Below are 26,930 nucleotides of genomic sequence, written 5' to 3'. Positions count from 1 at the left end.
CGTGGTGACCCCCACGGTCGCTTCACTATAGTCGCTTCACTATAGTAGCGTCTTCGACGCTACAGGGGGAGCCGCGCACTTCGTGCGCGGCGGGTCATACAACGTATGACAAACATTTTGTTTGTTGTTTTCTTGAAATTTGAAATTGTTGTTTTCTTGAGTTAATAATTTTAGTGCATCATGTTTTCTACGAACGCCGCGCGCCGAACATGGTTTACAATAAAAATTTATTGTATCAACGATTATATTCACGAGCCATATTTAAATACTACTCTTACTAATACCACTTATTAATTAACATAATATAATAACAGTTCATAATATTTTCTTGATTTAATCAAAACAATGCAATGGGTACTGTTCCTTTTTTAAATTTATTTGGAGTTTTTACTTAATCATGTGCTGCAAGCAAGCGCGAAAGGGCTTTTGTTGTATGAAACAAAATATTGCAGTTCATAAATTTGAATTATCATTCATGCCAAATGAAATGTCATTTACTTGTATTCTTTAAAAAAATTTGTATTCCTAATTTCCCACTATCAAATTAAACAAATCTGAAATACTATTTATATTTTTGACTGTTATTTTAATTCCTTGACAAAGTTTATCATTTAAATTAGTTGGACATTTACCAAACAATACCATTTTGTTTAGTTTGTCAATAAGATGATATATCATCTTATGATATATATTTTTTATATGTATTTTTTAATACTTTCAACACTACTATATAACAAATAATTTGAGATAACGATGTTTAATAAATGATGCAAAGAATTTCGAAGATCTAATCAACACCGACTTTTAATGTGTAGGAGTACAGCAACAAAATATATCTATATATCATTGCTAAGAGTTCTGAGTTAAGGTCAGACAAAATCTTCCAAAATCCCTTTTCATATTTTGATGATTTTATCAAAGCTTTCTTTGGGAATACAACTTTGAGTACCTCAATTGTGTCTTGTGTCATTCTCAGTGACCTTGTATACCTTGTGTACCACGCCCTTGACTGTAAACTAGGCGGATACGTTAGCATGCGCCACAACGCTATTAGAGATACTGCTGCTTTCTTCCTCCGAGAAGCAAAGTGTAAAGATGTAAGGATAGAACCAGCACTCCTGACAGTCCAACCAAGCTCCTTCTCAAGAAAGACCAACACCCAGGATGAAGCCCGTCTTGATGTTGCAGCTGTCGGATTGTATGCACCCTTTGAAAGAACATTCTTTGACATTAGGGTCACACATCCTAACTGTGACACAAACACATTTAAGACGCTAGATAAGATCTATAAAGATCACGAGAAAGAAAAGAAAGATTTGTATGAAGAGAGAGTACTTCAGTCAGAGAAAGGATCCTTTGTCCCTCTAGTCTTCACAACCTCTGGAGGTATGGGACCCCTATGCACTGTATTTGTAGATCGTGTCTCTGAGATGATAGCTGACCATAAAAAAGAAGCCAAGAGCCAAGTCAAAAATCATATCAGAACACGATTCAGATTTGATCTGTTAAGAAGTACACTCATTGCACTAAGAGGAATCAGAGGAAGATCAACGGCCCAGCATCTTGAACTGCATGACATCTCCTTCAACCTCATCCCCCAGAAGACGAGCTTTGAGGTCTCCTAGATTTGTTTATGTAAATTTTGATATTTTACTGTACTATTTTATGTTGTATATAATTTTACGGACGAAATGATCCCAGGGGGGACTCCCAACCCACCGCTTCGGCGGGTAGTTGACGCACCTTTCACAAGCAAGAGCCACTTTGGTCTACTTGCTGTGAGGTGTCTCAGCTACATGGGTTGGGGGTCCCCCCTTTTTTTTTTTTTTTTTTTTTTTTTTTTTTTTTTTTTTTTTTTCCTTGTATGGTGGTCATTCAAGAAAAGTTGAGTCAGTACAGTGAAATTTGGGTTGTGGGAAGCTGAAATTCGAGTATGTCCTACCGGTAGGACATATAGAACATTTTCATTGCATCAAATCTTTCTCCGGATATACTGCTTCCAGTACCTTGATGGTGATTTGTGTCACTCTCACTGATTGGTCACTAGTAAAAATTTCAGTCAAAACCGCGAAATTTCGGTCAAGGGGACAGCAGAAAGTTCCTGTTCAAAAATCTTCCAAAATCTCTTTTTAAAATATCCCGATGATTTTCCGTTTATCAAAGCTTTCTTTGGGAGTAAAACTTTGAGTACCTCGATCGTGTCTTGTGTCATCCTCAGTGACCTTACTAGATGGTCATTCAAGAAAAATTCAGTCAAAACAGTGAAATGTGCGTTGCAGAAAGCTGAATTTTGAAAATGTTTTAACGGTAGTCTGTGATTCAGGGTACCCTGCAGTTGACTGTAAACCATAGTACTAACTAAGTTAAATTTGTCTCTAACTGTAGAATAGGACTGTTAGGTCCTATCCGTCTATAACTGTTAGGACATGACTTTCTTCCTTATTAATAGGCTGATACCATTTACTGAACCTCCTTGTGGAGTAGGGGATTTCATATCAGCTGTTTGTTGTCAAGGTTGTGGCAGTTAGTATGAAACCCTGTTAGTATTTTTTCCAAATATTCACCAGCTGTGGTAATGTGAGTGGCGGTGTGGTCAGACCCACCTTAACAGCGTGTACTATTGATTAATGCAAGCGCGCTAGCTGCTAGCATACTTTTATCATTTACTTTGAAATCAAGTTTATTCAGATCTAGATATATATTAATTATTGATTGTGTATTGAATTGGTGAAAAATAAAAAAATTGTCTTTTCTCAAAAAATTGTCTTTTCTCTTCTCTCATATTTTCTCAAAAAATTGTCTTTTCTCTTCTCTCATATTGTGAGCGTCCAGTTTCACATAATAATATGCCTATCAGTTAAACAATAAACAGATGAACATTCAAATATTTTAGCTTTGATTAATGATTATTCTATACAATTAATATAGGATGTCAATAACTCCTCTGACCACGCTAACCAGTGCTCCAAGTAATGGACATCAGTCTTCCTTGGAGAACTTCAGGTATTAACCACAGTACTTTCACCAGTTACTAGATAAGTGATAACTATGTAACATCATCAATCATTTCATAACTATGGTAACATCTCGAGTTTCCTGATAACCTTGGTAACATTTAAAAATTATATGCAATAAATGCAGTGAACCCTTAGATGAAGTGTCAGGAATTGAAAAAACATACAATTTTAACAAAAATAAATAAATATTTCAGCAAAATATTTATAAAGTTTTGTTTTCCAGCGTGCGGCGCACCGAGTCTATTGATGCTCCTCAGATCATGAAGCTTATTGAACGAAGTACAGAAAAATGTTTCGGTAAAGTCAACGTAGTTAACATCATGTAAGTTCCTGTATATTATTTATGTTATTATATATTATTGTGTTTCTCAATTAACTCTGAAAGCATAATAGATATTTCTACTCCTTACCTCTGGTGGCAAAAAATCATAAACATGAAGCCATGCTATAAATTAGCTGAAAATTACTTTTAAACACTTAGATTATAAAATAAATTTAGCTTTAAATAATTTCAGAGAAAAAGCTGTCCTGTCAATAACACTGACCAGCTCTAACGGAGAAGTGCTTGGTTTTGGAGCTTTCTACGACTACCCAAACAGTAAATCCTACGATCCTAAACTATGGGAACACGATATGATCCCAAAGTACGGATTGGAGGGAGTCACTGTGAGTCAGCTGTAATATTTTAATCAATTTTACCAGTTCATTATTATATCTGTTTTGGCCCTATATTTGACTAAACTTGCTGAAGATTTAATCAAGGAAAGTTAGTTATCAACATTTAATTTCAGCCTCTCAACTCCCTGTTTCTGCATTACTTTGTGGCCAAGAGACCGTATCAGCACGACATCGCTCAAGAGATTATCAGAACAGTGTACAATGCTTGCGTTTATGTGCAGAGTATTTTCCTCCTTAGTGGCACATCACACCTGGGTGAGACTTTTACTTTATCACTTTCACTTTCACTTTCACTTTCACTTTCACTTTCACTTTGCTCAAACGATTATCGAGACGGTGTACGAGGTATAAATTATCTGTCTAGGTGTGCATTTTCTCCGTAGTGTCATGTCACAGATCATGTTTTTCGTCAGCAGTTAAACAGGAATAAGCTCGAACTCTGTTGCTATGTAGATGTTTAGAGATTAAAAAAAAAAACAAATTCGTATTTGGTAGTATTTAGTAATCCAAACTTGGGTTCACAATCGTATATACTGTGATATAGATCTCACAGAAATAATTTTGCCCGAACATTAACACGAATATTAACCGAGGCCTGAATATTAACTGAAGCCCGATATTAACCGTAGCTGAATCTGATCGTCTAAGCACCCTCAAAAAAGCTGATATCACAATCGTAATCGAACAACTCACAGTCCACACTGTACATCTCCTGGTATAACTCCAACAACCCCCTGTCCAGCAGTGAGAAGTATTGTCTCCAGATCTCCTCTCCTGTTCTACCTTGCAAAGTTGGGTTCCTGTCACCTGACCACCCCTTCTCCTTCAGCTCTGTTCTCTTCATGATATACATGTTATCTCTGTGCAGTGTTTCAAACCTTACTATCATGTTGTAGTTCATGGCACATGGAGCACAGTATTTCTCGTATGAAGCCCAGTGGTCATCGTTTATTCTATCCAACAAACGAGCTTTTGAGAACTCCACAAATGTTGGACCCAGTGGATTATTAAATGGGTTGGTAGGATCGGGAGCTCCGTGAGTTCTGATGACCTTATCTGAAGCTGCTGCTAGAAGTTCTCTGTTTGGTTCTTGATGAGGAGGGATTTGTCTGTATTTCAGTTTAGCGAAGCTCCCTATTTTGTCGTAGAACTGTATTTTATCAGCGTGTTCTACTTTGTCTCTGTACGCGCTCACTAGTCTCTCGTACGGGTGGCGTACTGTCATGAAGTTTATCAGGTTGTTGTTCTTCACTGGGTACGGGTTCGTTGAAAACTTTAGTAATTGGTTGTGTAGACAGGTTTCAAATAGACCTTTCTTTTTAATACCTCCACATTTTCTGAGGGGTTTGTGAAGTTAGTTTCACTTTCACTTTATCTATATTATATTTTATAGCTCACACGTTTATCAAGTGGATACTATACAGACTTATAAGACTCATAAAACAGATTTCATGAAGATGTTTGTTAACCCAGAGTTGTCTTCATTGCAATATATATTAAAATACTAACATTGTATCAATGTGTAGGAGTCTAGCAAGATAATCCTTCCAGTTACTACTCCCAGCCTTAAACACTGGACACCAACCTGACAGATAACATGTCACGTGATAAGTAACATTTTAAGTAACGTGATAAATGAATCACAAACTTCGTGAGATAAAAAGTTCAGCGATGTTATTAAGAGAAATTGAACGCTCAATTGAGACCTATCACGCAATGGAAATCTTATGGACAAAGCTATTTCCTCACCTAATCGGAGTTCCGGAAAATTTCTGAATTGTGTTGGATGTTTTTTTACCTTCAGTCCACCTTCAGAAAGTTCCTTACATTTCCTCAACACAGAATCAGTTCTTTTCTTCACTTCCTCCTCTACTGATAAAATGTTTCTTGTGTTAAGTTTCTCCCAATCTTCATCTCCATCCTTGTTTGAGGAAGATATGCTGCTTTCAGCAGAAGTGTTCGTTTGTCTCTCCAGTTTGTAAGTTTTAATAGTGGTCTTGGAGTCGTCTCTGTAGATGTAATACAACAGATAAACAAGAACTAAAAAAAGAGACCCAAAAGAAAATCTGCGGAACCAATCCATAACAAGAGACCAAGGCGAGTCTGTTACTAATCATGTGATAACACATGTTACTGCTCTTACATAAACACTGTTTAGTTAAGCAGCACATTTGCAGTAAACTCAGATTATCCGTGAATAATAACAAACTTTTATTGTCTGCACTGGACAGTGTTTGGTTTAATTTTAGTGTATGGTTGAAGTAGTTTAGATGTGAATTCCGGTGGGAGTTGAGGTATGTTTTTGTAACACGTGACAGCGATTAACCAATCAGCATCTACTATTGACTCAAGTCTCAGAATCACTGTCACATTTCAAAATAGATGCCTCAACCCCCACCAGTGCAGAATCTACATAGATAGCCACATCAGCAGCGATTAGAACGAAAAATATATATAAACTAGTGTAGCAATGTTGCAAATTGTTGCAAAAAAGCAAGCAATTTGGCCGACTGGCATCAGACTGGATTTGAACCTTCTGCATGGGAGGCGATCGTGTTACCATTACGCTATCTATTAGTCAGCTAATTAATAATCTAAATAGTTAATTAATACTCAATCCACTTCTCTTCAGGATCAGCACTGCTGGAGAACTTTGCGCGTGTGAAGAACGGACAGAAGGAAGAGAAATTGTTCTTATGTCAGCGTCATGGGCACGTGCCACAGCTGCACATCAGGGAAGCGCGCCCGGAGGATAATGACGATCTTGCGCCGCTCTTCACTCAGCAGAACAAAGTCCTAAGCGAGACTTACGGTGAGGATTCTTAGATAAACATAGTTAGTTCTACTGTTATAACTTAACTTAAATTAGACTATCATAGCTAGTTTAGCTGTTATTATTTCAAAGATACTTTAAAAGGTACTCTTATCTAAAGAATAATAATTGTAAATAACTTTAAAATGCACTCTCAAACACACTAACATTACAGGGGACTACTTCCTGGCGGAGCTGATAGAAGCACAGGACGAGAACCACAAGGCTCTTGTTGCTGAGGTGATGTGTTCTTATTTCTTTGAGCAAACACATAACAGCAGTTTGAACAAGGCGTACGGGTGTAAGGCTGTCAGAATGATGGTGTTTTTATAAAAGCCACAAAATCTTTAAAAACAGCTGTTTTAAACCAGAAACTTCACAAAACACCTAAAAACTAGGGAAAGTTTTCTTCCCGGGGTTTGGAATTGTTAAAATTTGCCAGTAAAAGGGGAAAAAATCGGCATGATATATACCCCTTTTTAGACTACGGCTGTCAGAATGAAGTTTTGTATTTTGAGGCCTACATTACACAAAAAAAACTTTTTGGTTTATTGGACTTGCAGGCAGTTAGGTAAATTATAAACCAATACCATATCACCTCTGTTGTCAACTAAATCACTATTCCTGGGGAATTATACAACATAGAAGGAAGACTGCAGCTGTCAGAATGAAGTTTTCCAAAACAAAGTTGTCCCCATTTTTCCATCATGGCTCTAGGAATCTTTTTAGACCCTCTATCATTATTATATTAACACATATCTGCAGCGTTATTCTACCCAAATCAAACATTCCGGGCATTTTGGTATAAGTCAATAATCGCAATTTAGAAAACCTTCATTCTGACAACCGTATTGAATAGTATACTTTTAAATTTTATATATTGGGCTGTGAGGTATTTCTAGGGGCTATGTTAGCTGTGTGTATGAACTAATTGACAAGTATGACCTTTTACACACTACAACTTTCCAATGCTGGCCCCCAATTACTGCACTAGGCCCCCAATTATATTTATTGCATGTTATTGTCAACTTCAACTTGAAGAACAATCCATGGTTACAAGCTCTCTCTCATAACTGCTTGAAGTTCAAGCAGTTATGAGAGAGAGCTTGTAACCATGGATTGTTCTGTTAGTGTTCAGTTAGTGTAGTTGCAATTCTTCCCAGCTTTGTTTGGATGTTTTACTGTTTGAAAAGTTGTGCAATGTGTTATAAATATACTGACTATCTACGGGTGTACGGCTGTCAGAATGATGCGGCTGTCAGAATGAAGTTTTTATCAAAGATCAAATTACTTTGTTAGAAACTTGATTTTGGGCATATTAAACAGGTTTGCATATACTAAAAACACAAATAAATACATTCTTTTATGTATCGGTTGTTTCTGATGTTTTTGATCAACTTTTTTGAATGCAGAATATCATGATTCTGACAGCCGCCATACCATCATTCTACCAGCCGTTTGAATTTTCTGTTTTAATTTGTTAACACATGTTTATTGAGGGTTTTTTAGGGTATGAATGCATTCTTTTAGAGTTGTTTGATACACCATACCAGTACCAGGTCTTATAGGGATAACTTTAACAACAAGATCACAAAACTGCCTCATATTTATGCAATGTCAAAATTTGAAAGTGTATTTCCAAATATTTCAATAATAAATCATTTTTAGCATTTCTTTCAGTGATGGAAGTGTTTATTTGTGTTTTTAGTATGTGCAAACCTGTTAAATATGCCCAAAATCAAGTTTCTAACAACGTAATTTGATCTTTGATAAAAACTTCATTCTGACAGCCGCATCATTCTGACAGCCTTACACCCGTATTGAAAAAAATGTGAATTGAAAGTGAACTCGAAAAATCTTTGTGGAACTTGTATCGTTCCCGATTTCATGGTTTACAGTCATTTTGATTTGTCAGAAATTTTACCGATTGTACGACGTACGTACGACGAAAATGCTGGGCATACAATTTTAACATTGTATTCTCATCAAGGTTGGTGGTCTGGCTATTGGGTTCATGTGCGTTTCAACTGAAGTTGATGTTGATCTGCTGAACAAGTGTTTCGAGCTAAAACCCTACACTTTCCTTCACAAAGTTAAGAAGAAAGAGGAAACCCCTGATGATAATACAAGCGTGGCGTCAGAAAGGTTTGTTTGTTTGTTCGTATGTAGCTGTGTTTGTATGTCTGTTTTTTTTGTCTGTTTGTTGTCTGTCTGTTTGTCAGTCTGTCTGTTTGTGATGTGCCATGTAAATGTAAGCCCCTTCTGTCGTTTATGCGTATTGAAACATTATCACAAAATGTTGATTAATTTTTTATTTTCAGTGTGGTTGAAGATGAAGTTGAAGATGAAGTTGACGAAGATTTGGCAAGAGAAGAAACTCTTGATATCGAGACATCCTCAGTTGGTAAGAAATTGAGACACAAACGTACATCATTTTATCAAAGTATAAGTCCGTTTTCTATCCTTACTGATGAACTTTGTCACTTGTCAGTATTGTAAAACGCTGGTTAATAGCCCTACCTTTACACATAGATTCTCAATTTTGATACCCCAGTTTCCTTAGATCGTAAAGTGCCATCACAAACATCACTTAAAAGTGGGCCAGCTGCAAAATCCTCTAAAGGAGAAGTATCTGCTGCAGACAGCAACAGAAGTGTTTCAATCCCTCCCTCTCATGTCTCAGAACCTCAATCAGAAACATCTGAAAAGCCCAAGGTACCGATGCAATCTTCACTCACTGTTTTGATCCAACAACTCAAAAGGGTCTACTTTGTCGATTTAACGTGACGCGCGGTAAAAATAACGTACAACTTTCCTACTGTGAGCTTTACATTTTTTGGGCGGTTGCCATGGAAATGTGAGCCGCGCTTGAATATCGTTCGTCCAATTTAACCCTATTTAATTCCTTGCCTTTTCTTAATTTAAACTAAGAAGTAAGAATATAACACAAAATTAATGATTTATTTTGTGTAGGACACAGAGGAGGTAGCAGAAGCAGTTGAGGAAGTGATTGTTTCTGCTGAACCTATAGATTTTGGGGAACCTACCGCGTTTTGCATCCAACTTTTCTGCATTGATGAACGATATGAAATGCGGAGCATTGATTTTATGACAGAGGCCTTCAAAAGATTCCCGGTAAGACGAATTTTTTCACCTTTTCCCGATATCATCTGTGAACTCTTGATTTGTGGCCGTTACAATTTGTTGGCCATATCTGTTTTACCAATACCATTCTTATCGTTACCAAATATTTCTTTCAGGACAAAGATTACTGCGTGCTGACAATCCCCCACACAATATCTGAGTTCCCGCTACTCCAAGTATTTGCAAGGTAATTATTAAACAAAAGCCGATTAGCGGTCTTCAAAAGTAAAAAGCTTTCTATTCTATAGAGTCTGTTTGTAGACTCAGTTAAAGCTTCAAGACGATTTTACATTGACGGAATATTATAGAGATCTCTTTAAATAGGTTTTCTCGTGATTAAAAACGTTGGTCAAATTTCAGGTGTACACCCAAACCCACATCAACCTTAGAACAAGAGTTGTACGTGTTCCACAGATCTGCTCTGTTACAGAATATTACAGTTAGGTTCGGTACTGAACAGGATACCACTGGAATCAGTTACATAACCCGCAAATACAAAGGTTAGACAAATAATTGTACTGGTATATTTTAATCTTTAGAAAACTGTAGGGGCATTTTAAAACATTATCATTTGATGAATTTCTTCAGACACTTATATAGTCAGAGATAATTGTACCTACTTTTTAATATGATTTCAAGTGATAGTTGTTGAATTAGGTTTAGTCAAGACTTGCTTTAGAAGTATTGAGTTACTAATTTTAACTGTTAAAATTTGACAGGAAAGAGTACAGTGCTAGCAGATTATAATCAGTATTTGAGTGCAATGAGAGACGAGGATGGAACTCCACTTTATGGAATTGTAATGGAATGTGGGAAACAGATCATTGGAGTTGCTATTATGAGGGCTGAAATGGTTGGTTTAATTTATCAGTATCATCAGTTATTTGTTGCGGCGCTTTCTCCTTATATTTATTTTTAGATGTGTAGAAGATTATTACCAGCTAGTTCTACCTTAGGATACGGAATATCTGAGGTCGCACTATGGACTGGAGGATTTCATCTACTTTACTCAACATTCCCCTCGAGAACATGGCCATCTCTACCACTGTGCTGTGTCTGCTACATTCACTAACTTTACCAAGTTCTTCCTCAGGTATTTTTGTGATTCTCTATAATTGAGTTCCTATAATTTGATAATTATCCGTGTTCAGAACTAAATATACAGGATGTATATATTTTTATCAGAAATTAATGGTTTCTTCAGTAATTTTCATATTCCTTAATTAAGTAAAACAACAATTTTAAGTTGAACAAAGATTTCATTTTATACCCACAATCAATACATAGTAGTTCCAAATATTCATATTCAATATTACCATTTCAATTGGTCTCTAAATGTTTGGTTCAAAGTTTGACCCTAATAGTAATACTTGTGTCACAGAGAGTGTTTACGACTGTGTGAGATGAGCTGTATGTATTACAACGTGTACGATAGTGCAACGTCACAAAGCAAGCCCCAGTCTACTGTGGAGGCTCTTCATCATCTAGTTCAGATCAGGTATGTTTAGAAAAGGGACAATTCATCATCTAGTTCAGATCAGGTATGTTCAGAAAAGGGACAATTTATCATCTAGTCCAGATCAGGTATGTTTAGAAAAGGGACAATTTATCATCTAGTCCAGATCAGGTTTGTTTAGATAAGGGAGACTTTATCAATTAGTTTAAATAAGGTTCTTCGGGGACGCCTGATCAAGCGGATGGTTATTGCCGATATCTGTGGTAAGGATATCAGGTTCGTAAGGGGGGTTGGGGGGTTGGGGGGAGGGGGGGAGGAGGCCGGCTTTCTCTTGTAGTTCAAATCAGACTTTTTAATGAAGTCACCCAATTTTATTTTTGAATTTATAATTTAATGATCAGACTTGCTGAGGTAAGGACCGTTATCTGCCATGTCGCTGGCTTTTTCACTCGCGCCGAAGTAGTCGCGCCGAGTAACGAGCAATAATTTGATAAATCTAACTGACCTGCTGAACAAGCTGGTTGTTTGCTGAAGACGAAAGCAGAGCCCCCCTCACAAACAACAGACTCGTCTCCAGTCTGTATGGAGTAGGCAACATCAGGGCAGGTCAGAGAGGCAGTTTCACCAGACTTCAGGGGTAGAGAAGCGGGAGGAGTTACTCTCATCATGAACCAGGGTAGTGTAGCACACTCTGGGGGTGAGAGCTTATTTTAGTGATATGCTAAAAGTAGGGAGACAACTAGAGAGAGGGGATACTCTCAGACAAGGGTAGTAAAATAAGTGGGGTATAGCGAGGGGGTAAAGAATAGCAGCTAGTTATATATAAATACCATTAGGAAGAAGTCTGTACTCCGCCAGGACCCACTCGGTCAGGACCACATCACCCCAGCTATCATAGAGCATGACAATAACTGCGTCTATCCCCGCCGTTTCTATTGTCTTGCTCCACGTGTACTCCGTACTATCACACTCTGTGATGTTAGTGTGTTCATCTCCGTTCACTGTGGCCAGAAATTCATCTGATCTCAGGTCCCAGGTCACTGTGCTTAGTATGGAGTCTGTTAGAATATCATAGTCGGAGCAATCTGTCGTGGTTTCTTTGTTGTTTAGATCGTCCCACTTCTTATACTCCAACTCCAGTCCGCTCTCATCTATAACCCCCTCGCTGATGTCGTACCTGAATATTGGTAACTTGAACTAACCAATCAGATAGCTCTATTTTGGTCCCGTGACTTAAACTAACCGATCAATGACTCAGACTTCAGAGGGACTTAATAATCTGGTCAATCAGAATTACTATTATTTAGTTTTCATACCAAATAGAAGCATCGGCGATATAGTTTCCTCCAGCATACAAAGCAACTATGATGTAGAAGCTGAGTGACTCTGTAGGTAGTGGATCCTGCAGTATAGTCATGCGGACGTTGATAAGGGTGGTTTTAGGGTTGAACTCCTGATGTACGGTAGAGGTGGCCGGGTCAAATCCTTCGTCATACTCCTCTAGTAGTGGGGCGGTGGTCCACTCTGAAGGGCAAAGAGTTATATTATCTAGGGAGTATGGTTTGAGGGGATGGAAAATGGTACGGTAAATCGGGATTTTAATGTTTAAGTCTCAGAATCAAATGGTTTTCTCTGCACAAAATCATAATTGCCAATCAAATTTATCTTTTGAAGGATCACGTGAGATCAATCTGAAATAGTAAACATTGTCTGGTGAAAATAGAGGAGGTACAGTAAGTCGCCAAACTGTAAGTCGGGGGTTTACAGTACCTGTGGAAGCTGCAGCTAGTGTAGCTACCAGCTGTGTTAGCAGCAGCAACATTTCACTCGGTAATATCGCTATCTATTTGGAGGGTTGTTAGGGTACAGTGAACACGTTAGACTAGTTTTAACTGCAATAGTTTGATTAACCGTGTAAAATAAACTCAACATTTATATCTCGAAAGTCAAAAATGCACAAACAAAAAGCAGGCATGCTGGATGATACTGCTCCGATGTAAGGGACTGACTAAATAACTAGAGCAATGCTAAGTACATATAAATACGCCCTTTTTAACAGTTCAAATCATCAGCTGAATTCTTAGCAGGAGGGGAGACGTGCTAGTGAGTTTTGCTATTGTTACCTCTAACATTAGCTCAACAAAACCGGGCTACTCCCAATACATATTTTTTATATGAAGTTACATCAAGCATCGTTGGTCATTGGTAGTCTCTGTCATTTGTTGGCAATAAACTGACTTAATTTTAAAGAGATCTGATAGGAGGTTACAGCTATTGTGGTGTCTGCAACTGTCTATTGGTTTACAGGCTCAGGTCCAAGTGTAGAGTCTTAGTTCATAGTCTAAAGATCTAGATACTGGTGCCCTGGTGGGGAGGTGATCTATAATCTATATGACACGTGACACTGACACGTGACACGTGACAAACGACACACACGTGACGACGATTCGGAGAAATTCGTGATTTAAATTATTCAAATTAAAATCCGGTTCATGATTTAAATTGCCTCAATGTTGTTATTTTTTATAAATCAATGAACCATAAATGGGGAGCCCAAGATTGTTTGACCCAGATCTATTGATAAAAGTGGAACATGAACAAAGACATTTAATGACAATCTATACACAAGTAATGGATCGGAATAATGATCTATTTCACACCAGACAGTCAAATTCAGAGTTCAGCTGAGAGCAGATGTTCTATGCGGCGAGGTGGTCAACCTTACAACAAATTGAAACTGTCACAGATCACTTTTAGCCTCAAACAAGTGAAATGTGATATGATATGACTGTGAGAGCGTCTCTTCATGACATTTGTAACAGGTCCTTTGTGGTTGGTGCCCCTGTGCGACAGCTCTAAAGCTCTAGTATGGTAATTGGTAACAGATGGTTTAGAAGCGGTTTAGGAATGTCGAGTACTAGTCCGTAGTTAACTGTTTACACGAGGGGACAACAGCAGTCAGAGCTGTCATTCAGTTCTATAAGGTAGGGGAAAGGACTCGAAAAAAGGTTGTAAGAGACATAATATCAAATATGATGGGTCCCAATTCGCATGGATCGTTGTCTCTTGTAAGCCCTCTTTGTTATAAGTCTTTCTTAAAATAAACACGGTGCAGGTATTGACTTCTAGTATAAGACTCTGGTGTTTCTAACAGACTCAGTCTCCTAAACGTCTAGAGAGTTGTGCTATTGTTATCATTAGCTCAACAAAACCGGGCTACTCCCAGTAAATATTGTTTGTATGAAGATCTATTTCAAGCTTCGTTGGTAATTACTCATTGGTATTTCCTGTCATTTGTTGGCAAAAAGGAAATACTAGCTAAGTGTCCAGGAGATCAGATAGGGCGTTGCTACTTTTATAGTATCGCGTCTGTTACTGTATACACAGACTGAGGTACAAGTTCGTATTCTTAGTTCATAAGCGGGGAACTGTTATTAATGAACTACAATTTGCACAAAACAAACACAACATTGCCATTTGACAATCTATACTGAAACGCAAGTATTTCATGAAGATTGGAAATATTTGGAATGATGATCTATTCGACACGGTAAAATTAAGGCTTCAGCTGAGAGTAGATGTTCTATGCGGTGATGCAAGTTCACCTTACAACAAATTTACGCTCTCACAGATCTAAATTTGTACACCAAACGTGACTCAAATGAGTGAAACAGTGATACGATATGATTGTAAGAGCATCTCTTCATGACATCTTCTGGCAGATCCTTAGTATCACTATGAGCTCTAGTAAAGTAACAGGTGGTTTAGAAGCAGTTTTAGAAACTCCCTAGTCCCTACCTAGAAGTCTGTAGTGACGACAACCTGTCAGGTAAGTGCCAGTTGTGACTCAGTCTGAAAACAACACCTCTGACGGTAATGGAGCGTGTACTGTCTCCTCTTATCTTATACTTGCTATCTTATATTGTCATCTTACATTTGTTATCATATATGTACATATTTTGTAATCTTATAGTTTTATAACCCTGTATTTTTCTTAGACCCCGGCGTCAGATCAAATACCCAGTAGAACTACTAAAAGGAAGTCCCCCTGCCACCTACGACAATGTTCCTATTGCTGGCGTTCTGAAAACTCTTCCTCCCTTTGCTCTCTTCCACATCAACAGGTCCAATACCGGATATTGCTCAGGACATGTTAATGAAGTATTGAATTTAACATATCATCAGATTTGTATCATAAAATAAGGAATATTCCAGTAGTTTCTGGGAGACTGATTCCCACTCTCTCAGGAAGCTAACTCTAGAGCCTAAGATGGTAATCAACAGCCGCATCGTAGTGGTGGGAGCATCAGATGTGTCGCTCAGTTTCTTAGAGACACTTATCCTGTGGTTTGTTATATTTTAGTACATGAATTATAGGGTTCAGTTAATAGCCATGATGGCTGGTCTTGAATGGAATTTACAGCCGAGAAATAATGTAAAATACTCGTTTCAATGTTAGTACGATTTGTTTTGGCATTAAGCAAGGTTCTCTTATATAGTTTGATTCACGTGACTTATAGAATACAAGCTCTGATTGGTCAATATTAAATGCTTATCTCCGCAGTCCCCACATGCACTTCAACAACTTGGTACTAATCTCCCCGGAGGGGTTGCCCCTCACCGCTCCCTCATCTCTCCCCTCCTCCCTCTCCTACCCTCCTGAGTACATGAACAAGATCAGCCTGGCTACTTCCTGCAACATTGTCAACGCTAAAATGACGGTACACACTGTGGCAACTATAGTAGCCGCTCCGTTTTCCAATACCAAATATGAGAGACAGTATTTTACTCATTTCTATGGTATAATATCTGATTTATGTGTACTGTTATAATGTAAACTTTGAACCATTATCTTTGAAGTGATGATCAAACTCCCTCTTAGAGTGTAAACCGGGCAGAGCAGTTTGTTGAAGTGGACAACGGACGGAAAGTCCAGTACGATTACCTGGTACTCTGCACTGGTAGTCAGTTCCAATGCTCCCTCCCTCAGGTAACGTGACTCGCTGATTGGCTAGTTTTATTCAGCTGACTGTTATTCTGCGGTTTTATTGGCTAGTTATGGAAATATGGAGATCGATCCCCTTTAAATTTCTGTTCATTATCTTGTTAGAATAAAGATTAAAATGGTCCTGTTATGTGCTATACAACAGGCTTTTAAGACTATTTTGTACAATCTCCAAATACTTATCAATATCAAAAAGTAAAAAAACATGTTTCTAATTCTGACAATATTGTCTCCCCAGGTCGAGGAAAAGAAACTGTCAGTAAGTTCCCCTGTCAGCCGAGACGTGTCCGCCGTTGCCAAAATACAACCGTTTGTGGTAAGTGTTACTTGTCCGCTGTTGCTGCAGGATACAACAGTCTGTTTAAAAACACGTGACTTTGATATCGATGACAATTTTTTTTGACATTTTCGTAAAAGTTCCCGTCTATATTTAATGTTAGTTGTAGGTTCATATATTTGATATCATATCCCAATTATTCATACATGAAAATTGAACAGTGCCGATAACAAACTAACACAGAGATGTTACAGCCGCCATCACAAGCTACTTCCCTGGACAGTATCTCCAAAGCAGAAGGAATAGCGGACTGGGTCAAATCACACCCAGGTAATGAGTCATGAGATAATACTTGTTATTTTATTAATATTTCAGTTTTTATCTTAGCTTTTTGATTTTCGATTTTTAAATTTCCATTTGACAAATTCCTAGGATTCAGTGTTCTAGTTGTCCTTTTACAACAATATCATATATGAATATATGAATATATGATAATTTAACGGATTCAACTCCTTTCGCACGTTTGTGCCCGATATCAGGATCTAGTCCTAATGATGTATCTCATGGCCCGGGCCAAGGATTACAGTATGAGGTGTCATGAGCCTATTTGCTTGATGTTGTCCCTGGCAGAGAGCTTATCTCGGTGATATTCACAATCACGTGACCCTGTTGAATCTAATCATGCTACAATTACATGCTGCATGAAATTATCACTATCACTCTATAATTGATATATGATACTACTATAAATCATAAAGCAATTAATTAACCACTTAATCTAATTAACCTAATCTTTAAATTGTTAGAGCTGTGTTATAAAGTGCGGTGTTATTTGATCAAACTTTATTAAAACTAGGGTTTACAGTTCTGTTTACTTCCTGTTGTAGCCATTTCTAACTATTCTTTTAGTTAATTAATCTAAAAAGTAAAAACAATTACACACAACAGAGAGTTGGAGTATTGTTTTAATTTTTGTTTCGCTTAAATATTAATTACAACTTAAAACTATTGCATTTAGGACCGAGTTTGTTTCGAAACCTTTTCTAGACTGTTTCAGTATGATTTTTACATATTCTAAGTTATTTTAACAGGGTAATAGAACCTGTGTTAATGAGTTATTTACCGATCATTATAAACATACAGAGGCAACGTTTAAGTGCAGTGGGTGCGGAATTAAATTTCTGACAATTAAACTTCAAGATGTTTCAATCTTGAATTATCAGGAATCTCATGCAACAATAACAACAACAACAACAATAACCTTATACGCTACGCTGGGTGCTGGCGAATTGTCCAGTTGCGGTGCCTAAGATGCCTTTTGTCTCCAAATTTGCCGCACATACCAATGTATTAGTGTTTAGGAAGGTTCGGAATCGTACTATTTACGAAATATTACCGAACCTTCATGTTACCTCTGTAAAGAGACAATATTCAGTAAATGTGATATTCCTTACCGTTTTACTTGCTTACTTCCTCATAGTAACATGGCCTGATAAAGATAGTTAAATGTGATCGTCGAGAATAAACACAGGGAAAACTTTAAACTACCACAGCTCGGCCTTTAACCCGCTATCTTTATCTGATTAACGGTAGTTTTAAATCATTGGTTTTCCTTGTTGTTGCAATTGGATGTGTTAGATGTGTAACGTTTTATAAGCCGTGTAAGGCACTGATAAGAGAACCTTAGAATAAGATAGCGTTCAAGATTGATTACTGATTTTACCATCTTTTAGTTTTAGTTTTATCCCTGAAAGCTGTTTGTTGCTATTTATTTAAATCTACCGGCGATTTTGATTATTGCATCAGAACCATTGGATATCCAAAACGTCAGAAAAATATTCTTCATTTGTTTTTGATTCTATTTGCCAGTTTATATGATCGTCATTTGTTTGAGATCTGATGTACTATTTTTACAGGCGAGAAATTTAATAAAATTAAATATAAATTTTGAATTCCCAATTACTAGAATTTTCTGTTAGATTTTAAGTTCGCTAGCATATCGTAAGAATTGCCACTTCACCGTAATATCCAGTATTCAATTAAGTCAAGATAACACGTATTGTGAATATGATGTGTAGCGTAGATAACACACGCTGTTATATTACACCCTAAATACCGTAAAACCCGATCTTCGGATCTGAGTTATGTTGTAACTTTGTATTTCGTCTCGCGGAAATTTCAAATTTCAATTTGACAATGAATCTGAAACCGTGTACAGCAGTGCAAATACAGGAACATGTCGCTCTTAAAGTTCAGGTAAATTTCATGTCTTATCTCATATTGCCGGACCGGAGGATTACAGTTAGGCCTGCACCGTGTACGCTAAGGTGATTGGCATTTTAGGCCCGGTGTAAAATTTAGAAATTTTCTAGGGTCGCTTATAAACCGTAAGACCTAGTAAACAGTTAAAGACTAAAATATCCAGAAATGCAGGCGTAATGATGAAACTTAAAAGTTCCATTCCGAATAAAGCTCAAAAAATGCTATACAATAGTTTAATTCAATCTCACCTGTATTACTGCGCTACTGTTTGGGGTACTAAATCTTTAAATTCTATTCAGTCTTTATTCTCTGCTCAAAAGAAAGCTATTCGCGCCACTGATTCAGAATATCATAACTATTTTTACGACAAAGAAAAACGTAAACTACCATCTCACACAAAATCCATCTTCAACAAAATAGGAATTTTAGCTCTTCCTAATCTCATTGCTAAAAGCTGTCTAACTTTGATGCACAAGGTTTATATGGGAGTAGCACCATCGAGTATCTGTAGTATATTTGAAAAATCACCGCTTAGACAAACGGAAAGGAGAAATCCAAAGTATTTTGAAATTAAGTTCAACAGATTACGGATCACCGATTATAGCATCTCTAACGTAGGACCACGATTATATAACAACACGATAAACGAAATAAACAAAATCCTTCCCTTCAACGTACCTAAGCTACAAGATAAGTTTATTAATTCATACAAGGACAACATTGTACGTTACTTACAGGACAAACAAAAACTTGACCTAGAAAACCTTTCGTGGACGGACAAGAACTTTGTCCTTTACAACTTTTAAACAAAATATTAGCAAAATATAACAGCTGTAAGAATCCTAAACGTTAGTGCAGTCAAATAAATGAACTGCGATAATGCATTTGACAGTCAGACACTGCAATTTATTCTGCAACTTATTTTTCAATTTTCACTGCCACACTTAGGCTTATCTTGCCTACACATTTTTTAAAAACGAAATTCCTTGCGCACCGCGTACTAAAACTAAAATTACTTGGATTTCTACCGCTTTGATAAATGACTACAAGAAGATGGGGAGTTAATATTGTTGATTTATATAATATAGATTATTTATTCTTTAGTGTAGATTAACTTTATTTTTATATATTTTACCAAGTGTGAAGGATCAACCATACGTTATTAATATTTTTGAAATATTTAACGATAAATTGATATAATAATAAATGATTGTAATATTTTTATTGAGGCACATGCCACCCCATCGCGGGTTTACTACTACTAACTTGGATTTTCACAATTATAATAATAGCTTGATTAGTAACATTGTTTTAGAAGCTGCACGTGGTGATGGGGTTAAAAGAAGATAAACAGAGTTTGATAAATAACCTGGAAACAGAACCAGTTGTCATGGAGAACTCCTTAGATACCCGTGTAACTTTGGAGGACTCTGACTATGATTTGGAAAGTGCTGCCAACGTCGGCACGCCTCCCTCTTTTCTAGACGACTCCTACAAAGTGGAAACGTTAGAAGAAGGTGGCAGGTTCGATAGGTTTGCTAAAGTAACCCTCTCCTGGGTGGACGTATCAGTGACTTCTAAAGTTGAGAGCACGAGGATCTGCTGTAAGCCTCCTCAACAAGACGAACCTGAGAGTGTCAGTATTCTGAAGGGAGTATCAGGTATAGTGGAACCAGGCCAGTTTATGGCTATCATGGGAGCCTCTGGAGCGGGTAAAACTACTCTCCTCAATACCCTGGCGTTCAGGAATGAATCTAAGCTGAAGTGTTCGGGGGCTATAAATGTTAACGGTAGGGAGATGGATCGAGAGGGGTTAAAGATGATCAGCGCGTACGTTCAACAAGATGACTATTTTATCGGAACTATGACTGTGAAGGAGGTGATGATGTTTCATGCTAATCTCAGGATGGATCGAGCAACACCAGGGTTCAGGAAGGAGGAGAAAGTGTACAAAGTGCTGTCCAAACTGGGGCTCCTGAAGGTACAGGACAGCTTAGTGGGGTACCCAGGAGGACTAGTGAGGGGTATATCTGGAGGGGAAAGGAAGAGGTTATCAGTAGCTACTGAACTACTTATGGATCCTCCACTCCTCTTCATCGACGAGCCCACCAGTGGTCTGGACTCCTTCATGGCTGAGAGTATTGTAACGCTGATGGGGAAACTTGCTAAAGCTGACCGTACCATCCTCTGCACAATCCACCAGCCGACCTCAGAGTTGTTCTCCTTGTTCGACAGAGTGTGCCTAGTTTCAGAGGGAGAGATAGCTTACATGGGGGAATCAGCAGCTGCTCTAAACTACTTCACCAGAGCTGGGTTGCCATGCCCTGCTAACTACAACCCAGCAGACCACTACATCTTCACTCTGGCTATCCGGCCTGGTAACGAGGAGATGTGTCGGGCTAGGTGTCAGAACCTCATAGCCTTCTACAAACGTTCTGATGATTACAAGAAGGTTTTAGAAACTATCGGGCAGTGTTTGGACGGGTTTAACAGAAAGGAACCCAACCCAGACCATATTAGGTCCTCTACGTTCCGGCAAGTGGCTGAGAATTTCAAGAGAAGTTTCCTGAACACAGTGAGGAACCCTGCTTACACTAGGACAAGGATAGTGCAGACTATTATAGTGGGACTGCTGTGTGGTCTTGCTTACTACGATACAAAGAACGATCAGACCGCAGCTCAGAACAAAAGTGGAGTTCTCTTCAACATAGTTGTCTACTTCACGTTTGGGAATGTGTTTATCCAAACCATGTCAATTCCTCTTGAGTTGCCTGTTGTGAAAAGGGAATACCAGAACGGAATGTACACCACTGTTCCGTATTTTCTCTCCAAGATCATAGCAGAGATTCCTTATTTACTGGGACTTCCTCTTATGCAGCTCGCTATCTGCTACTTCATGATAGGTACCCGATTCTACGTTATTTTATAATGTTTTGATTTTAATTTGAAATATTAGCTCAAATATAATCAACTTATTATTTACTTATAATTACTTTATCATAATCTGTAAATAGATTATTATTAAAATGGTTATTATTAACCATCATAACACTAATCAACACTAAATAATAACACTAATTCCCACAGGTCTGAAGAACTCTGCCTCTGCATTCTTTATAGCCGTGTTAGCAAGTATTGGAATCTCGTGGGCCTCGACAGGATTGGGCTGGTTCCTGTCTGCCTGGACTGGAGATGTGAGGATAGCAGGAGCTCTCACTGCCCCTATCATCATGCCCTTTTTCCTATTCGGAGGACTTTACCAATATGACGAGTCAACCCCCGTCTACTTTCTACCTGTCAAGTATACCTCCTGGATTAGATACGGGTTTGAAATGTTGATGATAAACGAGTTTGAAGGTATGGAGTTGGAATGTGATGCGGAGCCCTGTTTCTTTAAGAATGGAACAGATGTGTTGAACAGATACGGTATTGACGCCGGTTCACTGTGGTGGCCCAACATGGCTGCTTTGTGGATATTTGGGGCTGTGATGTGTGTGTTTGCGTGGGGCTGCCTTATGTGTCGGGTTAGACGCTAGTGGTGGGGTTTAGTGCTCACTCATTGTGGGGCTCACTAGCTCGTTAAATCAGTGGACATGCAAACTAGCTACTGAGCTTCTTTTAGATACTTTACAAACATGGAAACACAAAATACAAACTGTGAACCCTCTTATTCCACAAACTGAACTTTTGTTATAATCGAACCAGTATTCTTTGTTTTTATAAATTATTATACCATCATGGGTACCGTAATGGGTATTGGTTATGAATTTCTGGAACCAAAAATTGGCTTGATGATATTTTGGCAAATTTATAGCTTTCACTTTTGTTAGCCTTTACTTATTTAAAATCATGGTCATATTTAAATGACATTTATATTCATAACTGTATAACTATTCTTTTACAAAAAATAGTTTCATTTGTTTAGAAATTTCCTTTTCGCGTTTGTTTAAGGTCGCGGTTAAAAGGTTGGCAATCTGTTGAAGAAATCACATGATGCCTTTAGATGAACCTAAGATTTCACTCTGCAACTTATAGGACCTGTGAACTCTATAAAAATGAAACCATGCTATTGCTGATCTTTAAACAACATCATTCTAACAGCTTCATTTTATCAATTTCACTTCACCAATTTCACTTTACCAATTTCACTTTTAAAACTCTACATTATTCCAGGTCCAGTAACAGTCTACGGAACGTCTCTCACATCCTACACCACAATACAAGTCTTGTTAGAAGCAGGTATTCCAGATATCACCTCCGTCCAACCTCCTACAATTGTCTCCTGTTTTAACAACCCACAAGTCCTGGAGATCGTAGAGACTTCCATGACAGATGCAGGTTTCAACATTACCAATACCAAGTAGCAACTACGTTTGGTTTTTATCAACTTCTGTAGTACTTGCCAGAAGTTTTTGATGGACGGTATACTGTTTTTGTAAATTGCGGATAAGCATTTTTTTGGACCCAAATTATTAATAGGAATCGGATTAGACTTATGAGACTCGATAGCCAACCAGAGCGCTGTATTCAAGTCACGTGACTCCAACTTACCAGTAACCACTCACCACACAGGAGTGAAGATAATGCGGGACTACGTGTTGTCGGGATACAGCTGTGAGGAGGAGGGAGCTCTGTCAGGAATAGAGCTGACACCTACCCAGGGGGCTGTGGAGACAATCCCCTGCTCCTCGCTTATCACCCTACAGGATAAGATCATAGACAACGACACTTTCCAGGGTCAGTTCATCAGCTTGCTGATTTGAGTTAATTCATTTTAATTTAATAAGCACAATTTCGGTATATGAGTATGACGTAGAAATATTGATATTAGATTTATCTATCTGCCTTCAGTAGAACATTTTCATCACGGAGTCTTTCTTTTACTCGGTAATTCTATCACAAATAAGCTGATCACGTGATCTAAACCACGTGACCCCAGGTATAAACAACAGCTGTCTTGTGTTTGACGGGAGACTGGTTATTGACACGGACTGTCACACTAACGACCCTGTTATCTACGCCGCGGGCCCGCTCACTAAATACAAACGGGCCTTTTACTGCGACGAGTTCACTCACGATATCTACTGCTCTAAAGAAATAGGTTTGTTTTTTGTTGCATTCACTGTCTTTTAAAATTCACGATTTGTCTGTTTCTCTTAAGAGTGATTTAAAAATGTATTCTTTAACTTTAAACTGTCCAGGAGAGAGATTAGCAAGTATAATGTTGCCGATATTCGACCCCTCCTTTCCTCCTGTTGAAGAAGTGGAACAGTATGAACTCCCCAAATATGTCAGACCTAAACAAGTCTACGCCAAATTACCAGGTTTGCTACTCTGCTTCTCGGGATGAGTAGCCCACATATCAAACAAAGTTACATCTCAGCTGCTGAAAATAATAAATAAATAATCAATACTTCAAAATTTGGGCTCGATCATGAAATTTACAGCCGAGTCCCGGGAGTTGAAAACTGTAGAGCGGTTAACATTTTACTTTGACAGGAGGATACCACTACCTGAATATTAGTAAACCACAGCCACTGGTAGAGTTACAAACTGCCATGATGGACCCTAACTACGGTAGAGAGCTGATAACCGGGGATAAAGAGACTGGTTATTTCAGGTAAACTAGCATTGAGCGTAGGTTAATTCAGCTGAGTTTTAAGATTAATCCAGTGGAAATTTAATTGGTACAATAATAAAGAGAAAGTGAAATGGTTTGGCACCATTTTAAATTAATCCATGTAATTGTAAGTGTAGATTTATAACTTTTTACTGTACGGTATAATATATGTTTCAGACTACACTTGAACCAGTACCACACAGTAGAAACTATCACGTGTTTGTCTAAAACGGAGATAGAGATGGGCAACATCTGCCAACTCTATGGTTTACATCAGCAATACATGAACTCACTCGAGGAGCGGTTCGATGGGGGACTCATTACAGACTTCTTCGCGTACTTGAGGTAGGGCACTTAAATATTCATATACTTTAACAAGTTCACTATTTTCAGTTGATTCAGTAAAATTACTCTCCAGAATCCATCTTGGTAACTTAGATCATTGATTGGTTTAAATCCCTCAGAGAGCCGTGGAGTCTGATTCTGTACCACGACCGGTTCGCGGAGCTGAGAGAAGAGATAAAAGAGCTGCTGACCCAGCCCAACCAGCCGGGAGAGGAGTCTCTGAGCGAGAAAGTGTGTCAGCTTGTTGACGAGGATCTCGCCATTGAAGATAAAACTAAACTCGCTCTCTTTGCTGAGTACAACGACAGTCTGGCTAAACAATCCATTGAGAACAGGTAACTTTTCTAATTAATTCTACCCGTCGGCCATATCTATTATCTAATGTACGTGGTGAACATTTGTAGAATCTGGTCAGAATTCCAATAAAGTCACGTGACATTTGAATTCCAATAAATTCACGTGAGATTTTAATTACGATTTAAAGTCACGTGATATTTCTCTCAGATTGTTTTCCTACCTGTCTTACAACAAGTACCACCTCCCACACTACGCTGGGCGGAATATGGCATGAACTTTACCTACTGTGGGCTGGAAAGTCAACCATTGATAACAGGCATGTCAAGGACTGGGCATTTTTATTTCATAGCGAATTTGTGTCTTTCAACTGATATTCCAAAAGGATGGAGACATGCTTTTTTCTTTACCATCGTGTTTTCAAAATCTACTTTTGCCTTTTTCAGAGATGTTCTGTCAATTGATAGACTATAAGCCTCAAGAACATATTTTATTCTTTTGAAAACTGCAGAGCATGATTTAGTATATTATGTCAACAGATGTTTTATAAATGTAAATTATTTGTAAATCAACCAGAAATTGTATTGAATCTTATTTTGAACCGATCATATCATTTTTACAGTTTATTTTGACATCAATACTCTTAGCAACATACACTCTTGAATTGGACATCATTCAAATAAAAATTAAACATTGGTGTTCTGTAAATATGAAGCAATAACCTTCATTTTCTTAACCCTTCTGTTATGTAGAGACAATTATATATTAAAATAAAAGGCCATTGCCCATCACGAATACTAATAGGAAATATAATTATTTCCGGGTCCGGGGTCGTGCTAATTTCTTGATTCTTCTAAGTTCATGAAATAAAATAGAATATAAACTTTTATTACAGTACTAATACTATTAAATCTTGCGTTAAGAAATTGGAAAAGACTTTCGTATCCACTCTCCAGGGAAAGAAACGTGAATAGGGAGATTGAGCAGTTCTGCTAATTTAAAGCATATGTGCTAGGAGTCATAATTATAATAATCTTATTGAAATTTCATAGCTTAAAATTAAATCCAATTTTACGCCAAGGAAATGGAAATTTCTGGGACAAAATTACATCTCCAGGGAAATTGACGCGAATTTATGATCTGAGCAGCTCTGTATGGAGTATCATGGGGTCTGAAGGTATAGTAGTGGGTAGGCTACAACTGGCAATTAACTATCGATTGCCACATTTCATTTGGAAACAACTCATGAACTCAACGTAAAGCTGTATGCCGAGAAGTTAATGTGAATTCTCCCTGAATTTGGAGCTAGAAGGAACTATAAAGTTCTGAGGAACAAAACTGATAGTTCTAATATAAGAACATTACAGCTCGGACATGGGGCTAAATCATTAAAGTTATCCAATCAGAAGCTGGTATTCCAGTCCTAGATTAAAATTTCAAATCCTCCCATCTTGAAGTTAATATTAAAATTGAATAACAAAAGTGAGCTACTGATGGGAGCAGGGGTCTTTCATTTGATACAATTTAAATCTTTAATAGGGGGTAAATAGTATTGTGAATATAACAGCAACGGTAATGCTTGCCAGCATTGTGATATTGCTAGAATACAGATCAGAATATTCTTGAAAAACTCAAGAAAGTGGATTTAATTATACTTTAAAAATATACTTCCCTCCCTCCCTCCCTCCCTCCCTCCCTCCCTCCCTCCCTCCCTCCCTCCCTCCCTCCCTCCCTCCCTCCCTCCCTCCCTCCCTCCCTCCCTCCCTCCCTCCCTCCCTCCCTCCCTCCCTCCCTCCCTCCCTCCCTCCCTCCCTCCCTCCCTCCCTCCCTCCCTCCCTCCCTCCCTCCCTCCCTCCCTCCCTCCCTCCCTCCCTCCCTCCCTCCCTCCCTCCCTCCCTCCCTCCCTCCCTCCCTCCCTCCCTCCCTCCCTCCCTCCCTCCCTCCCTCCCACCCTCCTGAATAAATAATGACTAATTGATAATCATTAACCTAATCCCCCTGTGAGGGTATACACTAGCAA

General features: G+C 38.1%; 3 protein-coding genes across 5 annotated transcripts in view; 2 read left to right on the top strand and 1 right to left on the bottom strand.

Moving 5' to 3' along the window:
• LOC134822334 (serine/threonine-protein phosphatase 2A 65 kDa regulatory subunit A alpha isoform-like) overlaps positions 1-26,930 on the bottom strand; it is a 116,857-nt gene that overhangs the window by 23,674 nt on the left and 66,253 nt on the right. The gene's annotated exons all lie outside the window — the stretch shown is intronic.
• On the top strand, positions 725-25,523 carry LOC134822331 (cilia- and flagella-associated protein 61-like). Of its 2 annotated transcripts, XM_063833341.1 has the most exons (30): positions 725-747; positions 2,929-3,003; positions 3,241-3,339; positions 3,533-3,683; positions 3,809-3,950; positions 6,328-6,507; positions 6,683-6,747; positions 8,498-8,652; positions 8,829-8,911; positions 9,071-9,222; positions 9,481-9,642; positions 9,768-9,838; positions 10,012-10,151; positions 10,371-10,504; positions 10,608-10,744; positions 11,033-11,149; positions 15,106-15,231; positions 15,356-15,454; positions 15,672-15,828; positions 15,990-16,097; positions 16,351-16,428; positions 16,644-16,719; positions 22,825-22,989; positions 23,224-23,388; positions 23,591-23,752; positions 23,853-23,975; positions 24,151-24,271; positions 24,449-24,616; positions 24,736-24,951; positions 25,121-25,523. In XM_063833341.1, exons 2-30 carry the CDS (start codon positions 2,930-2,932, stop codon positions 25,185-25,187), a joined length of 3,693 nt encoding a protein of 1,230 aa, XP_063689411.1. In that variant the 5' UTR covers positions 725-747; position 2,929; the 3' UTR covers positions 25,188-25,523. The 2 variants fall into 2 exon arrangements, with proteins under 2 accessions (XP_063689411.1, XP_063689410.1); XM_063833340.1 differs by lacking the exon at positions 725-747 and having other exon boundaries at positions 2,892-3,003.
• LOC134822333 (protein white-like) lies at positions 18,522-22,554 on the top strand. Its single transcript, XM_063833343.1, has 3 exons — positions 18,522-18,645; positions 19,967-21,554; positions 21,739-22,554. The coding sequence occupies exons 1-3, from the start codon at positions 18,586-18,588 to the stop codon at positions 22,185-22,187; spliced, it is 2,097 nt and encodes a 698-aa protein (XP_063689413.1). The 5' UTR covers positions 18,522-18,585; the 3' UTR covers positions 22,188-22,554.

The sequence above is a fragment of the Bolinopsis microptera genome, chromosome 10 (genome assembly GCF_026151205.1).
Source record: "Bolinopsis microptera isolate Bmic1 chromosome 10, MBARI_Bmic_1.0, whole genome shotgun sequence".
NCBI lineage: Eukaryota > Metazoa > Ctenophora > Tentaculata > Lobata > Bolinopsidae > Bolinopsis > Bolinopsis microptera.
The sequence above is the reverse complement of the archived record's forward strand: the minus strand, read 5'-3'. Positions and strand labels throughout refer to the sequence as shown.